The sequence below is a fragment of the Falco cherrug genome, chromosome 2 (genome assembly GCF_023634085.1).
Source record: "Falco cherrug isolate bFalChe1 chromosome 2, bFalChe1.pri, whole genome shotgun sequence".
In the NCBI taxonomy this organism is placed as follows: Eukaryota; Metazoa; Chordata; class Aves; order Falconiformes; family Falconidae; genus Falco; species Falco cherrug.
In genome coordinates, this window is record NC_073698.1 from 57,623,998 (window position 1) to 57,642,301 (window position 18,304).

At 38.9% G+C, this 18,304-nt stretch overlaps 2 protein-coding genes across 3 annotated transcripts in view; one reads left to right on the top strand and one right to left on the bottom strand.

Annotated features, from left to right (window-relative positions):
• UBAC2 (UBA domain containing 2) overlaps window positions 1-18,304 on the top strand; it is a 101,154-nt gene that overhangs the window by 42,075 nt on the left and 40,775 nt on the right. The window lies entirely within an intron of this gene.
• Window positions 5,688-16,682, bottom strand: GPR183 (G protein-coupled receptor 183). Its single transcript, XM_005443935.4, has 2 exons — window positions 16,544-16,682; window positions 5,688-8,711 (listed from the first exon to the last, which is right to left on the bottom strand). The coding sequence occupies exons 1-2, from the start codon at window positions 16,582-16,584 to the stop codon at window positions 7,607-7,609; spliced, it is 1,146 nt and encodes a 381-aa protein (XP_005443992.1). The 5' UTR covers window positions 16,585-16,682; the 3' UTR covers window positions 5,688-7,606.

The window sequence follows — 18,304 nt, forward strand, 5'->3', positions numbered from 1 at the left end:
TAATATGATGGCAGTGGTGCTTGAATAGAAATGCTGAGCTGTACAGTAAGTGCCTCCACAGCACCAGCAACCACAGTATGAGGAGGGCAGGGCCGTAACCAGAAGAATTAATTTTTCCAAGTTCAGTTTGCACATGCAGTGGAAGAATGTAAAGAGTCATTTTATGGAGGAAGTAAAATCAGTTCAGACAACAGGAGGCATTTCCCTGACCCCTAGGGTCTGCTCTCCATCTGCAGTGGTCCTCAGCTAGTACCTCTCAGCCATGAGCTTGGCCTCTGTGGGTTTGCCTAGCTGTGGACAGCTCTCCCTGTGCTCCTGGGTATGGCCAGGGCATGGGATGCAGGTGCTAGCTGAATGTCTGGAGCCATGCAGGAGAAGAGCAAGGAGGAGCAAAGCGAGTGCAGAGTTGCAAGCAAGGAGGGGCAAAGAGAGCTCAGAGTTGCAGGCTGCCTGTCCCGCAGTCATCCCTGGTGTCAGCTTGCCAGTGGTGGTATCCAAGCATGCTAGTTTCAGAGCTTTTGCTCTAGCTTGTGGGCTAAGAGGAGTTACAGAGGAAAAACCTTTCATCTAATGAAATTAGTACAATGTAATCTGTTATGTCAGTAATTTCAGATGGCTTTATTTTTTTATTTTCACAGAACTGAGATACTTTCTTCCAGCTGACATTTTTAATATTGATATACAATGTGTTATTTTATTGCAGGCCCAGGCCTCTTTCTAGATGTCCTGTCTGATCATTTATGTCAGTTTTTGCCTAGAATAAAGCCACTAGGAGAGATCATGAGATGTGGCTAAGTGTTGGGGGTATGACCATGAAGCTTTGACCTCTATCCCTCTTTTAGCATAAATAACATTATTATGTAGCTAGCCCTGACACGTTTGAAATACTTGGTTTGCCGCTATCTGGGTGAATGGAGGAGTAAGGTTCTGATGGGTGTTTGGGCTGTTTCGAATAGTTGGTGTTGTGAATACACTGTGTTTATTTTTTAAAGGACAAAAATAAAGAATTGTCTCAGAGTTGCCTTTATAGTCTGATAACTTGTCAGGAGTCTTCAGTTGTCTCTTGTTGTCAAAAATACAGCTGGCATCAGTGTTTCATCTCTTCCTGTCCAACTGGTGACAAGAACGTGCTGTTGTTACTTCTGGACAGAATGGCTGTAACTGTCCATACTTGGAAGCTGTGATACTAAGGTGAAACCTTAAGTTTAAGTTTAAACCTTAAAACCTTTAAGTTCTTAGCCCCCTAGCATCAGTAGCTGCTGATGAAACACTATCTAGCTGCTTTGTAGGATTGTAGGCTGAGAATAATCAGTTTTCAGCATCTCTATATTTAAAGTAGGCTGCCTCAGAGTGCCTTCTGTCAACTAACCACAACTTCCCTCGAAAGTTACATGCCACAGGAAGGATGAAACTGCTAAGTCTAGCTTATTAGAGGGAGGAACATAACTATCCTTGTGCGTGGCATAAGAAAACATATACTTTTCTGGAGGGGACAGGATAACCACAAATGTTGCTGCCTTCAGAACAGGTGCAAAACTTGCGTTTTTAGTTTAGCCCTTTGCACAACATCTGTCACAACTGAGGAAAAGAAAAGAGGAAGAGGAGAAACTCATATTTTTGCACTGAGGAAAAATGAATGCAGCTTTTTGAAAGAAATCTAGGCCATGTCTTGACCTTTCTTTATTTTAGGAGGATGCTATTGACAGCATTTTGATAAGGGCTTAAATAGAGGACAATACTAGAAGATTTTACAGTTTTATCGTTTGTTAGTTTTACTGCAAGGACATTGAGTTTCATGTTACTTTCTTGTCTAACTTAAAGTTTTGGCTAAACTTGTTAGTTGTAGAAGGATGCAGGGTGAAAGGAGCCTCTGGGTATCATAAACCATAACCCTGGTAATGCCAATTAAATCAGGGCTGTGTCCAGTCAAGTTTTGAGTATCTCTAAGGATAGAGATGCCACAGGTTTTCTGTGCAACCTTTCCCAACGTCTGACTAACCTCGTGATGAAAAAATGCTTCCTAATGTTTAATTGTTCCTTGCTGCAACTTGTGCCTTTTACTGGGTGTTCCCACCTTTTCTGAACCCCTCTTCCTTAGGCAGTTGAAGACGGTGGTAACACCTCCTCTCAGTCTTCCCTTTCCAGGCTGAACCATCTCAGCTCTCTCAGCCTCTCCTCCTGTAGCATGTGCTGCAAGCCCCTTCATCATTTTTGGTGGCCTGCTGCCTGGTGGAACTTGTTCCAGTATGTCAGTATCTTTCTTGTACTGGGAAGCCCAAAACTGGGTACAGGACTCATAAGTATGATCTCACAAGAGCTGAACAGAGGGGGTTCCTTTCCTCCATGTTCTTTTGAACACAGTCCTATACATATTTGGCCTTGAGGTCACACTACCGACTCCTCTCTAACTTGTTGTCCACCAGGAGCCCAGACCTTTTTTTCCAGCTTCTTTTCTAACCAGGTGGTGCCCAGCCTGTAAGATTGTTTGGGTTTATACCATCTTGGATGCCAGACTTTGCACTTGAACTTCATGAGGTTCCTGTGAGCCCATTTTTCCAGCCCATTGAGGTTTTGTTCTTTATTTAATGCGTATGAGCAAGGTTATCCAAATTTGGCAGTTGTGGGGGAAGATCCTACTTTTGAGACTTCCCTGTACCCTACTGTGGTAGGAAAAGGGGATCAGTACACTGTTGGTCTCCCTGTGTACAGAGATACCCTGTTCTCTTCTGCCACCCAGCTTGAACACAGTTGGATTTCCATTCTTTCTTTGCGCTTGCCTTCTTCCCTTCCTCTGTAGTTTGGGTGAAGTGGTAAAAAACTTTGATCTGACTGTTCGGAGAAGTGACTAGATGACTTGAAGGAAGGGGATTTGATGCAGGTCTGTAAAATCACAAGTAATGTGGGAAGGGTAAACAGAGTGGCTGTGTTCACTCATTTCTAATACAAGAAGCAGGGAACTTCAAATGAAACTAACAGGTGTCACAAGCGAAAATGGCTCCAGACAACATGGGTAGTTTGTCTGTGGAACTTCTTGCTGCAAGATGCTGCAGGCACAGACATTTGATTGGAGTTCAAAAAGGGACCAGATGATGGTGCAAAGATGAGCCATATACCTCAGGAAGTCCAAAGTTAGATGTTGCAGGAAGCCAAGAGAGTATTCTGAGGGGAAAAAAATGGAGGAAATATGTCTGAGCATTTACTACACAAACAGCATTTCCCCTATTTTTCTTCCAAAAAGGATTGCAGCTTGGCTGAATTATTTTGGTGCAATAGCCTTAGCCTGCAGGCTGTAGCTTAGCCAAGACTGTATTAGGAAATATTTCACTCCAATGAATTTGATGTTTTTCTAGTGATTCTTGGTGACTGTTGACCTTGCCTGTATTGAGCCAGCACAGTGGGATACTGCTAAGATACAAACCTTGGTTTGTCTTAAGTTCTTCCCCTGCTCTGTACCACAGACATGAAGATGGAAGAGACAGTCACTGTTTTTCAGTTCCTCCAAAACTGGTTGTATAAAGCAAAGCTTCTCTTCTCCTTCTCTTCAGCTCCACCTTATTTATTTTTCTTATGTTGCAGGCTGCCTCATAATTTTCTTGGAGTCTGTTCATTCCTTGCTTACCTAAAAGCTTTTGACTTTCAGAACAATGTTAGTCTTCAATGAAACATCCTTTTAAAAAAAACCAGAACCTTCCATGTTTTTCTTGATACTTGATGAAGCTTGCTGCTTCAGGAGGAGTCATTAACAGTCTTCAGGTATCGTGTTATTTGTGGTAGCATGTTGACCACTTTGGACACTTGCTGTTACTGTCTTTTGCTAGGAGATGACCATGTTGCCAACAGGTTCCTCATCGGCGCAGCTTTCAGGGCCACAGCCAAAAGAGTCAGGCAGCAGTGCCTTGGGGAATACCTGTCCTTTTCCACTGGGATGTAAGCCACAGGAAATTGTGTTATCTCCACACATTCAGTTAGGCTTCAATATCCTCAAGCCCAAGGTGGCTGAGGGAACCCATTTGAGCACTTGCATTAGTAGTCCTTAGTTTTGCATTCTCACCAAAAGGTGAAGGAACTATAGGCTCTTTTGATGAAAATGCATGTGTGTTGGGATTTTTCACATGATGCATTTTCACTTGGTAATGTGTTCAACAACAGGTGTCTGTACAACTTTCTTTTCTGGACTTGGACAGGGACAGCCAAAATGTACCATTTGGCCCCCCTTGTAATTTTTATTTCTATGTGGTCTGTCACATTCCCTACCAGCTAAGATTTGATGTCAGCAGTGGACATATAGTCTACTTGGAGTCTTCTTAGCAATTGCCCTAGCCCTACACTCTGAAGTGTAGAGTTAAAAGATATCCTATTGTTTTGTCATGAACACAGGTTTTAAGATCCTGACTGGACTTCACCCTCCAAACAGAGGCCCAGTTTCCCCAAAGAACCTAAGTCAGATCCTCATAATGAGCAAGCCATATGAACCTGTTGCTACTCATCAGCTGCTTTATTTTTAAGTGAAAAGGGTGAGTGAGCTCCAGATCTGATGACCATTTCCCAGCCTTTCATGTAGATGGGGGTACTTCCTAGAATGTATCAACAGCTTTTGCCTAAGCAAAAGCTAATTTCCTTTTACAAAGCTCATTACTGCTTCAGCCACATGTTGCATGGCATGGCATGCTGGTGTCTTTTCAGACAGACACATCCATTAATATACTTAGTATTGGAGAGGAGAAGAGATGCCAGGTATGGCTTTTACCCCCTTTATTCATGTCTGTGCAACATGCAGGAGGAGAGGGACTTGAGGTGTGCTGCTATAGGTAACTGGTATAGGTAAAAATACTCCAGCAGACAATACTGGGGCAAGAGTACCAGCAGGGTAAATGGATAAGGGCATCCTGAAGAAAACCAGTTGTTTGAGCTGTAAGTTTTCAGTATTACTGCTTTCCCTTGCTCCTATGCAGCAGCTTGTTACTGACTGGTGATGGCTACCAACCCCACAGCACAGCTGGTAGAAGAAATAGGACAGATGCTCTCTAAATTACTTCAATGCTGTGTCCCAGGCCGACTGAAACCACTGCCGCTACTTTTGGCAGTTTCAGATAAGCACACAGAAGAGAGGCTCCTCATTGATACGTGTGTGTGAGCTGTGAGTGCGTGCTGATGAGTAGTGAAGGGGAAGCAGTGGCATCAGCTGCCACAGCTATAAATTGTCACTTTCTGTGTCTGTGCCCTTAGGGCTCTTGCCAGGAAGCTGAGCTTATCTTAGCTTTTAAAGGTTTTCATTTTACTTGTTTCTTCAGCATTTGAGAAATACTAAAATAAGGAGAAAAACCCCAGCTTTTCTCAAACCTGTATCTAACTGGACCAATGCTCTAAGGCTTATTAGAGCAAAAGCAGTATTTTGATGTAAAGTTAGCTGTTTGAGAATGTTGAGGTGATTTAGAAACTTAAGTCTAAATTTGTTCAATAGCAGAATTGCTAACATAAGAAAATGTCGGTAGAGAGAGATTATCCATATAGATATTCACTTTGTTTCCACTTAAAAGAGAATAGGTATCTGCATTATGTGGTGCTGTAATACATATTTGAGTTATATTTTACAGACAAGCATAAAAAAAGACTTCTTGCCTTTAAGGTTTTATAATCACAGTTAGATTAAATGCATAGCAAAAATTAAAACCCAGATGTTAGTAAAATAAAATCAGCTTGTACTGGTTTAATGTTAATAATACATATATTTTATTTTTACAGTTTCTAGGTATTCACGAGTGGTCTGTCTGTGGTTTTGTCAGGTTACCATTTGTTTACTTCGATAGGAACAAATTCTTAAATAATATTTAAATTAGTTTATTAAAAAAGCTGACAAGAACAGAACTACTATAGTATACAGAATTAAGTAGAACTTCTTCTGTTAATTCTTTCTCTTACTCCGTTTTCCTGTAGCTGCATAGTGTCTTTTGTAATTAAAAACTCAATTTTGACAAACTAAGTGGTATGAAATAAAAGGTCTTTTGCATTTTCTTTCCCATAAGAAAGTAATTGCTAATTTAATGTTTCCGTACTTATGTTCAGATATGACCCTTCTATGCTTGCAGGTAGGTGGAGGTCAACACGTGAGGAAGGAAGGAATTGCAAAGATGACAAATGTAACTATGTTTTTTTGACTTCCAGTACAACCTCAGTGCCAGAGAGATACAGCTGCAATAAATAACATTTATTCTGACATCTGGCATAGCTTTTACCAGCAATTATCAGCACTCTTTAATTTTCCTTTTCCATCACAAACTTACGGTGCAATTACCAAGTTGTGTTGGCGGGTGAAGGCATATTAATAAGATAGAAGACAAAAGAAAAGACAGGGGGGCCAGGAATAAAGTAGGGAAGGAAACTGACACAGGACGGAAGGGCATGACAGCAGGAACCCAGGGCTTGCATCCTGGATGCTCAACTGGTATTGAGCTGATGCCAGCAGGATGTGTTTAAGTCATTTGGTCTCTGCTGGCCCAACTTCAGTGTGCCCAAAGGGATCCCAGATATGCTTTCTGAAGGCGTGGTGGGAAAGCTTGTTCTTTCCCAGCCAGGCCTGCTGTTCCCATTTATTGCTCTCTCAGGTAAACAGCACTTAAAAAGAGCTAGCCATCTCACCATCAGAATTAACCCATTAATGCAGGTTTTGGTGGCTTCAACTGTGAATACTTATTCATGTTTCTAAACCATTTGTCTCGTGTCCATGTTTGACTTCAGCAGAAGTTCTGAAGAACCCTGTATCACTGCTCTTTTAACTGAAACAGTGCAATTTTCATATCACAGTCTCATACTTCAACTTATTTTTTGTGTTTATAAATTATTCATGTACAACTAGAGTAAATACTCTTTTACAATACACACTAGAAAGAAAAGTTCTCCTTTAGGAAAAGGAGTAAAGAGATAATACACCTTGCAAAGATGAGTGATTTAACATACAGGAGATACTCAGTGTTGGGGAGAACCAAGCAGTTCATTAACTTTTGATCTATTACATTTGACAATGTTATGTATGTGAATTGTCCAATAAGACATTTGTGCTCCAAATACTAAAAATGCAGTTTCACCTCCAAAGGGCTATAAACTAGGCACTTGTGATAGTCAAACGTGCACAGAGATTGTCCATTTTATCTCAAAGTCTGATTTCCTCTGCTTGTGTGGCTTGACTAACAAAACCATTGCTGTAATTGGAGCACAGCTAGAGGTCTTGCAATGTTCAGATATTCTGGTTATTGTCAGTCTGAATTGTGGGCTATTTTTGTTTAATCCTTTCTCAGACACCCAAACTGTGAATCAAGTCTTTGCTTGAGTTAGTAACATCCAGGCATACATATGTGCCATATGGAATTGGAACATTCACACTGGTGTATATTTCCTGGAAAAAATAATGAGATCGGTCAAAACGATACAGCGAGGAAATTATAATGCTGAGTTTTCCTGCTGTCCTATGACAATTCTTTTTCAGTCCAGCATCACTCCTTGATTTCCTGAGAAACAGAATCTTACTTAAGCTGCTGTACAGGGAGCACTAAGAGTGTTTACTGTGGACCCAGGATTTTTAAATTTGCTCCACTGCAGTGTACTACAGTCTTCATTTCTCAGGTAGCTTTCCATTGGAAGATTTTGCAAGTGCCATCATTTGTGTTTCTCCTATGTCACGTGAGCTTTCTTCATGGTGTGACCTGACAGCACTTGAAATTGATACACTCACTTGTCGTCTCAGTATTTTCATTACGGTTCTCTTGTATCCTTTGCATGCAAAGAAATAGATGAAAGGATCTAGGCAGCAGTTAAAATTCATCAGAAACACGGTATAATGGAGTGACTTCTGGAAGATTTTCTTTTCTGTGCACAAGGGTTCATTCTGAAGCTTCTTAATCATGTGCTGTATGATTGCAACATGATAAGGGGTAAAGCAGATGATGAATACTATAATTACAAATATGATTGTATTGATGGCTTTTTTGTTTATCCCTGATTTTTCAGTCAGTGGATTTTCCTTGGCCGTTTGAAAAAGTTTGCAACTAATTTGAGAGTAACAAAATAGTATAATCCCCAGGGGAACAAGGTACCCTACTAAACAGGCAGCAAGAAGTATAAACGGTAGATGTGCAATTTTTTCGAAGTTTGGATATTCCATACACGTAGTCCTTTCTTTTTCTTCCTGTGACATGGGTTGTATAAGTAATGGGAAAGTTTGACTAAATACAAGAAACCAGATAAAGACACAAATGCCCTTGGCATACTTAATCCTTCTGATCTTGTATCGGAAGGGGTGGACAACAGCAAAAAACCTGTCAATGCTCAAACATGTCATGAAGTTTACACCCGCATAGGTGTTGATATAGAACATGAGAGCAGTTATTCGACATAATGCTTCTCCAAATGGCCAGTGAAATCCCAGGGCATAGTAGGCTATCCTTGTAGGCAAGGCAATACAGAACAGGAGATCAGAGAAGACGAGATTTGTTGAATAGAGGGTAGTGGAGTTGATCTTCTTTCTGTTTTTAAAAATGACGGTGAGGGCAATGGCGTTTCCAAGCACCCCAAGAATTAAGATGGAGCTGTAGAAGACAGGCAGTAGTATCCGTGCTGTGTCTTTGTGCTCATATAAGTCACAGGTGGAACTGTTTGTCTGAGAAGCTGTGAAGGTGTCCATTTCTGTAACCGTGGTTGTTGCAGGAAGATCCATAGGCCTAACATGAAAAAAAAACACAAAAGGGAACATTTTGTAATAAATACAAACTTCTTGTGCGTAAGAACAGCCAACGTCTGTTGCAAAAAGCAAGACTGTAAAAAACTGAAATGAAACTTCTTTATGGTGAAATACTTTTCAAGCCTCCTTCCAAAAACAAACAAACAAAAAGATGGCTCTGGCTTTTCTGTTTTGATCTCTTTCCTTCTCTTTGAAAAAAATCAGACTTGGCAAAATAATAAACCAGGGCTGTAATGTATTTGGAAAGTGAAGTTCATAGGTGATCAGGAGATGGAAGACTGTTTAAAGAAATCCGAGGGGACAAAGGAGTCTGAAGAAACACATGATAAGGGATCATATGAACTCCTCAAGGATCAGACAAGCAGGCAAAATCTTTTAAATGTGTTTCAGTAAATATGTAGGGATTTTTTTTTAAATTTTTAATTTGTTAATTTTTGTTGCTAACAATTCAAGTTGTCATGGTTTAACTTGTTTAGAGAAACTTAATTTTTTTCAGAATTATCATATTGGCATTATAGTAATTCAGCTTACTTAATACTAGTTTTAAGAATTGGCTTTTGGAATCTAATTCAGATATTGTTACATGCATAAATTTTTAAGACTGCTACTTTAGTCACTCTTTAGTGGTGCTGCAAAAGAGAGGTAACCGAGCTGGAATATTTTACACATTGTCAATTTAGTAGGTTTTACAACTTCTTTAACCTGCACAGTCAGAAGTAGCATGGCAGAGCTGCAAAGTGGCAGTGATTTGGGGGACTTAAAAATACAAAAAATTATCCAGCAGAATTTCAGAAACAGAACAGACCCTATCCTGTTGATATTGCTTCCAGTGCAAAATAATTCTTAGGTGTATTGTTACCTGACAGTTGCATAGTGTGAGCATAAATGTCAGAAAGGATGGGGCTTCTAATGTTACTCCTCAAGCAGCTGTTCTGCAAAATGGTGCCTTTTAGAGGCTGTTTGTGGATTAAAACAGCAGTCAAAGCAAGATTGCTTCTGCTTTAATGCAGAATACTATCTGGAGATAAAAGCTGTTGTAACCTGAGTTTTAAGTCTGTTGGGTACCTTTAATTAAAGCGTCTAGGTTATTTCTGAGGATCTGCCTTTCAACACATGCTATTTATAAACAGCTGTAGCCTGTTGTACCTTAAAAAAGACTTTCTGGAAATACCTCTCAGTTTTAAGACTTTTAAGCTGCACGTTTTAAAAAGTATCTATTATCCTTGTATTAACCTGTGAAAGCATTAAAAGGTTAGTATCTTCTTTCATGTTTTGAGGAGATTGTCCTACTTTTGGTTTTTCCACAATTAATGTACCTGCAACACATGCTGTATCATAAGCCAGGCTGGTCAGACTGCTGGCTAGGTCAGCAGGGGTGCATAAGGTTCTCTTTAAACAGTAAACCTGTGGATAGTGGATGATGTGTATTAGAATACATAAATGAGTTATATTACTTATATTTAAGGAAGAAATTTAGCATCCAGATAGTATATTAAGTCTATGTTTGCTGTGTTGCACAGGCAGTAGGAAAGACAGGTGAGTGATTTCTGACTGATAGATGTACAGTGTTCTGATTCTTAGATACCCATGAGGTAGGTACCTTGGGTCAAGAGGTGGGAATACTGCGTTCAGGGATGGAAGTCAAATCTGAATTGGGAGTTTTGTGGTTTGAATAAGGGAATTAAACTCTTAAATAGCAACTCCAACTGTAGTGCAGATTTAAGAATGTCTGTACTTTTATATTAGTTTTATTCTGTGTCGTTTACAGTATCTTAGTGTGTTTGATGATTGGTTAATACAGTGGTATTAATCAGTTATTGTCCTGAGGATAGTTCTAGTATACTTTCCTCCTGTTTCATATTTTCCTTTGTAGAAGCACATAGGATGGCTCTTGTTTTACGTAAGTGTAACAGACTGCTTTTTGCAGAAAATAGTGTGGGTTTGTGTAGGCACCTAGGTAAAAGTCACTGGGGTATTTTGTTTCTTAAATGCTTCTGATTACCTGCTCACACTCCCAGCATGACATCTATCTTCTACTCATCTCTTCCTTGAAATTTAGGAAAAATAATTTCTTAAGCATATATAAGGAACAATAATGTAAGATTGATGATAAACAGCAGTAACTAGATGCAGCATATTAACTGCATAATTTTATTTTCATTGCAAAGTTGTAATAGTTTTGGTTCCTTATGTGCATAATTGTCACATCCATTCATATGTCTTTCTGTAAATGTAAAATGTAGAATATCTATTATACAAACATGTTTAACTTTGGTTTAGGAGAAATCTGTAATTTCAGTGATTTTTTTTTTTTTTTACATTAAGAGTAGAATTTGCATGTTACCTAATTTTGTGCTGTAAAGTTGGATCTTTAATGTAATACATTAATCTAGAACTTACTGTTGCTCAAAATAGGATGTTCAAACTTGCATAAAACCATGGCTATATTGAGAAGGCGCCCTCGCTGAGAGTTTGTTTATCCGTTGCATATTGATATGGTATCCATTGTACCACTATGGGTATACATGGGGAGCAGCTCAGTGGGAGACAAGCTGCCTCCAAACAGGTGAGAAGAAAGTTGGAGGACCACAGCTCACAGGCTTTCCGGGGTAGTGTGTGCATCAGCTAAACTGTGCTCTTTGACAGAGGATGTCAGGAGGCTTTTCTGCCTGCTGTGGGAGTCAGCCTTGTGTGTGGGAAGTGTTCTTTTTGATCCTCTGTTAGCCAAAAAATATTTTTGTTGTTTATGTAAGGAGCACATCTTATAATACTCTAGATGAGTATTAATATTTTCTCTATACGTAGGTATTTATGGCCGTTTCTGAGCAGCCACTGTTGGTGTCTAGGTGCTATATTACCTGAATATATGTAATTTTTTTTAATTTAAGAAAAAACAACACATTGAGATACTGTATCTGGTTTGGGGCCCAAACAGATGATAAAGTTGCTACCATCTGACAACTTAGCGTGTATCACCTGAGCTACAGTAACTCCTTTGTACATCTGAGCTCTTGTTGTTGTTGGATGAACTCTGTATTCACCTCAGCAGGTATTTCACTTGAACAGGGCTGCATTTAAAAAAAAACCTTTCTTCCTAAAAGATGTCTAGACTACCAAGTAAGACAAGATTATTATTTTTTAAATCCTATTCCTTGTGTCAGGTTGCCATTTATTTCTTGGCAGCAATCAATAGTGATCAGCTTACTATACATACATTCTGTGGAGGATGTCATATGCTGTATCTGGAAGAACAGCAGCAGGCCCATTTTGTGTACTTTCTATGTGTTTTGCATTCTTGGAGGAAAAATGGAGAATGTTGTCTCCTTACTGCTGCAAACCTCAGACTAGGTGGACTTGAATTTAATGAGCTATGTGGCTGAATACCTAATGAGAACACAGCCATGTACTTACTGTCTCAAATCCAGGTGCATCATTGAAGCTACCCTCTAAAATCACTACCAAAATTTTTGCTCATATAGGTTGTTGGATTAAATAACCCTGCCCAGTGGCTTTCTGAGTTTATTAATGATATATTTTGAAATATATACCTGAAAGAAAGATAACGTTAATTTACCTTACCAATTCAATAATTTCAGAAAACATTTTTTGCATATAGGTACATGCAAAATAAGGCATAAAGTATTTAAAATTCCTGTCCTTGTATCTGTATTATAAAGCAGGTTGTGCAGGCTTTTATGTTTTCTGATTCTGCAGACACATAATACTCAGTGACACAGACACTTAATCATTTAATGTGACTTCCTTTATAATCCAGATTATGTTGTTATTTTAGTTATTTGTGTGTGGATTCCACTAACTTTTTATTTAAAGTGTATTTTCTAAAATGCTGTTTGGTCTTGATTTGGATAACTGTAGAGAAAGCAAATTAGCCATTTGTACTGTAATTTTTGATCAGGCAACCTCCCTATTAAAAAATGTGGGTGTCTCTTCTTTTTCTAAATTTCCCTTAAATTAATTTTCAGTTGCTGTTTTTGTTGAGCCTTTTGGTGATTCAAGGTGAACTTCTCAAATGTCTCACCACAAGGCAGAGTAGTCCTGTGACACCTGTTCTAACCCCAGCTTAGTTCCACACTAGAGATGGGGTTCCAGATACCTCTTGGTATCAGTGTACCTGAAAGCATGCTTCCTGCTACGTCCTTGCTTTTTCTGCTCAGTTGATGAGATACCTGAGATAGAGTTGTGTAACATTGTACCGAGAGCTTGTGAAGTTAGTTCACTGTGATCCCAGAGTACTTCTCAGACTCACTGTGCCCTAGGGTATCTCCAGTCTAGGGACATCGCCATTGCTCTCTGCTTCTGCCTTGGAGGACCTTATGCCTGGGAGAGTTTAAAATTAATTTTAATATTATGCCCAGGCTTGCAACCAGTGCACATTGTTCTTTAGTGTTCTCTCACTTGCCGTTCTCCAAGTCCTAGCATTGTATTTCCTTTCTGACCACCGATGGAAGAGAAGTTTCTCTTTAGCCAATTACTTTATGAGAAATGTTAGCTAGGCAACTTCTAGTCTATTCTGTGTGCGTTCTTGACATTTTACAGCAATAGTATCCACTTGGGGGGGAGGGGGAAATCACAGGACTGCATGAAGCTGTTTACAAAATCTAACATGTCTGAGATCTGTGCAGGTGCCTTTCTAAGCCAATTTTGTAATCTCATCAAAGAAGGAAAGCAAACTGTTCTAGGAGATTGGTTTTCTGTGAAAACGGTTGACTAGCATTATTCATTCATTTTACCTTTATACTGCAGTACACAAGAGCCCAGCTCAGGGCAGAGTCCCCACTGCAAAGGGTATCTGATGGACAGAGTGGTAGCTCCAGTCTGGAAGTACTACATAATCCAAAGCCCTGGTTCATAGAGATTTTCATGTATGATGAGCTTTATGTGTAGTACTGTAATGTTACATACATTCAACTATTAACAAGTACAGAGTTAAGCTATGAGCCAGCAATTGCAGTGTTGCAACCTTAGATTACACGGGTTTGGATTAGGTGCAAGCAGTGATGTGAAGCTCTCTCCGTATGCCACATGAGTTCTCTTCTTGTTCTCTCATCTCCTGCTTTTGATGAACAAGCACCATTTGTTTTTCCAGCAGAACCGGGAACACGCAGAAGGTTTTAACTGTGTATTGTAATCTAATGTGTCATTTATCTGTCTCAATAATTTTCATTCTTTGGAGATGAATTCATGGCCCATCCATCCAGTAGCTAATTTAAGAGGGACACTAATTAAATTTTTGGAAAGGCATGGCAGATCACCAGTAAGATCTCTCCTGACTGTATACATAGTGTGGTTTAATCACTTTGAGGTGGACAGTATTTTGTTAGCAAATGGTATTGGGAAATAATGTTTATGTATACATAGAGAGTATAAATTATTTAAAAGGAATGGTCGGGAAAGAGACTTCTTTTTCCCTGCAGTGCCTGACCTGACGATTTCCTGAGCTTACAGTCCTCTATAGCTGTAAGCTGTGTAAATCTTATAGAGTTTAAAAACAGCAGAAGATGGGAAATAGGCAGTGCTCTGGCTATGTAGGTTTAATTTTTTCCTTAATCTCTGAAATCAATTGTTTTCTGTTTGAATTTCTAATTTATCATGCAAGCGATCTTCATTGTAGAGTGTTTTCTCTGAGAAAAAGGCTTGATTCAACTAGTCATACATTTATGTATGTTAAAAGGTGTGCATGCTAAGTTGCATAATAGAACTCTGTTGATACAGAAAGAACATATACCTAAGATACATATATATATATAGGTGTGTGTTATCTGGCAGCTTACGCATTACACGTGGTTTAATAAAAGCTGAGGCAAGACACAGGCGTGTCCTCAGGCTTCCTGTTTCTTTCTAATACTATAACACTCATATGCTTCTACTGCATTCTGTTAATTTAGGTTTTTTCAAAAGCTGCTGAGCTTCGTGTCCTAAATGACAATGAGTAGGCATAATGACCTGAAGACCGAATCCTCAGGTCACAACCCACAGCTAATTTTGGTGAGAGTTTCCAGGCTAGTGCTTCCTTGGTGTAGACCCAAATCTGTTGTTGTACTAAAGCCGAATTTGTAAGCCACATGTCAGAGAATCCCAAGTATACATTTTATGAATGAAATTGTCATAATGACAGCTATAAAGAATTAAAATATTCTTTTAAGTGCTTAATAGAATTTGCAGATGCATGCAGTGTGGGATCTTTATGGTCCTGCTTTTATCTGTTATTATAGATTTTGCAAAGTTGTATGACAGTTACATTTGGTGCTCAAAAATAAGGGAAGCTACAGTGAGCAAAATGGAAAATAAAAAAGTTAAGTGGAAATGTGGCCTAACTAGTTAAAGAAAAAGTGGAAGTCACTTGAAGTGTACATGTGGTGCTCTTATCTGTTGGATATCTCTTTCCAAACGGGATCTATCCTATGAAAAGTGGGAGAACTATCTAACATAAGTCATCTCTGCCAAAGATGCATGTGAAGAGCCATGCTGATGCTGAGATGATTAACCTCCCTTCAGTTTACTTGCCTAAGTATACTAAATGTAAAAAAGAGAGAGCCTAAACTATAACAAATACAGAAAATAAAAATCTGAGCCACTGACAATTACATTCCTGCAAGCAGAAGAAAAAAGGGGTCAAACAACTATTTGGGTTTTAGTCCTAGAAAATGTGCACACCTTTTATATGATTTTTTTTTTTTCCCCCCAGGGTGGTATGGGACCTGTACAGGTACAGTCTTTAATTTTAGGGATTACAACTTCAGAATGCTAGCTTAAATTTAATATTCATTATATGTACACATACTCCTCAATCTTTTGAACAGAAAGGGGTAAGATTTGAGCTCTTAAAGACTAATTGCCAGGTAAATTTTCAGTTCCCTTGTTTCTTCAGGAGGAGCCATGAAAACGTTAGATAGACCTCTTGTATTCTGTGCTGAAAGGCATGCGTGCAGTCTCTGTTTTTTAAGATAAATGATAGTTGAGTTATCATCTGTTGAACAGTCTGTCTTGTTTTGCCAGTATAATAGGAAAAATGGGAAAAATGTTTAATTGGAAAGATGCATTAAAATCATATCACTTGTAATTTTTCTTAGCTTTGTGGCATGAAGATCAGTAATAAGGAGAAAGATGTTTGGTGATTCCAATTCAGAAAATAATTCCTTCTAAAAACTTTGAAAGACATGCATGTCAGAAGGTAAAAGAGGAATTAGCTCATAAAACTCTGAATTATTAAAATATTGTTGCAAAATTTAGATGTGAGGAGAGTGGCTGAGGAGTTTTTGAGCTGACAATAAAAGCTGTTTCATAGCCAAGGAGTGCGTGTGATAGATAGAGCAAGCTGTGCATTCACGACCATAGTACGGGTTTTTTAAGGCTCTCTCCTACTATTAAAGTATTCTGCAGGGTTCAGTGCATTACTTAAGAACTGTAACGCTTCCCTTTCTACTGGTACAGTAGTTACTCCTGCATTAGTATAAATACTATTGCTAAAAAAATTGTCTAAACTAATGCACTATCAAATGTTTCCATGTGATTGTCAAAGGGCTGTATTATAAGAAAGGACTTGAAATAACTTGTTGATGCTGTGGGTCAAGAGATCCTTTTAATAAAAATTAACTGGCAGCATATTAATATGTGAACACAAATTATCACAAATTTCTTCCTCAAGCCTTGTCTCTCCCATCCAAAGATTATTTATCCTACCTACGCCATGAAAATAGCCAGTATAATGCAAAAAAAGAGAAATAATATTTCTGGAATTGTTTGCTGCTGTTCAGCGGGGGGAAAAAAGAGTTCATTCTTCTCTGTACTTACATATCTGTAGCTTCTTGGATCCTCTGAGCAGTTAAGGGCATTGGCAGGATGGCTTGAGTGCAAAAGCTTACCCGTGCACATTGTTTTCAAGAGTGATTACGTGAGTGTCTTTTGTGGGAGGGGTAAGCTTTTTCAAGTGCTTAAAAAAAACCCTTGTTGGTACGCTGGTCTTGATTTGCAGCCTACTGTTTTAGGGGATGTGAAAGCATCTATGTTTAATCCTTTTACAATTAGTCTGTTCGAAGAGAGTAATTAGAAACAACCCGCCTGCCTCCCCCCTGAAATTACACATTACTGACTTTCATGGAAGAAACTTTACCCAGAGGTTTGAGTGAAAAACTTTATATGCCATTTGCATTTAAAAATAACTTAACTATAGTTTGTAGCAAAGAGATGTATGATCAGTACATGCTTTAAAACTGCTGCTTACTGATCAGATCTGACACAGCACAAGAAAACCTCAGTACTGAGGCATACTGAGATGTGGTGTATAAGCAGACATCTCAACAGCCCGTGTACATTCCCAGCACTGTTTTGATATCATAATGATGAGGCTTTACAGAAATGCCCTTTGAAAATATGTGAGGGAGTTGAAGAACTGTGGTGGTTTGAGAGATTAATGAGGGTATGTGCCTTTGTAAGATGCTGAGTGCATTTTGAGCAAGGATAATAGTAACAATAATACACATGTAAGATAAATACATGAAAGATAAAAGCTTCTAAAACACAAATCTGATTTCCCTGAAATGATACTGATAAGAATGGGTGACTAGGGAGTAGAAAGGGATGGCATGTCAAATTCTGAGGTAACCCATTGTTAACCTGGAATAACCTTTTTTCTGGGTAAAGAGCATTGATGTAAGAGTTAAATTGTGTGTTTGTTAAGAAGGTTTTGGAGATCAGAGATAGATGGAAAATCCTGTCATTTGCTGTTACAGGCTGTGGTTGAGAGTTACCTGGGATTTCCCCCAAAAACTCATACTGTTAGTTCGTGACTGCAAAGGACTATTTATCTTTAAAGTGACCTCATTTAGTGGCCTGATTTGAAAGAACTAGCAAGTAGGCAAGATGATGCTATTTTTGGTGGGTCCAACCCATGTAGAGGGTGGAATGCCTCTTTGGAAGCCTTAGGGCTGTGTTCATGGCACAAGCATTTGCTGACATTGCGGTGTTGGAGGTGTGCAGAGACAAAATCTCAACTAACATATCCATCTCATCAGAAAGCCTATAGTAAATGCAGATCTAATGGCAAAGTTAAACTTTACTAAATGTTTCTGCTGTAGCAGAATGAAATAGAGCCTTGTGGGCTTACTTTTGTGCCTATTTGGAGCGTTTGGTTGGCACTATATGCTGGTTTTTCTGGAGTTGAACTCCCAATGCAGACATGGCTTGATTCTGCTTAGATGTCAGGGAGCTGAAAGACTCAATGAAGGGCTCTCAGCTCCTCGGTTTTTATGGGGCATTTATCTTCTAACACCAGATTAAGAAAGTCTTTGGGAGAATTTGCTGGTCTTATTCTGGATATTTTCTGTTCTTGTTTTTGAATCATATTTTAATTATTCAGCTTCATCACGGAGTAAAATCTGTTTAAATGAAGTAATGAGAATTAAAGACTGTTTAAAGGGAAATTGCAAAGGGAATTTGTTTGGTTTGTACACAAAGTAATACTTCAGCGTGGTTTCCTGTCCAGCAACAAAAATATGTAGTAGAAATGGGAAATACTGATATACACAGGCATGTATGCTCAAGGGCTGACATTAG

Coding starts and splice junctions, on each gene's coding strand:
- GPR183 (XM_005443935.4), bottom strand. CDS start 16,584: ATGCCCTTAACTGCTCAGAGGATCCAAGAAGCTACAGATAT. Junction 8,712..16,543: donor ATCCAAGAAGCTACAGATAT/GTAAGTACAGAG, acceptor TTTTCATGTTAG/GCCTATGGATCTTCCTGCAA.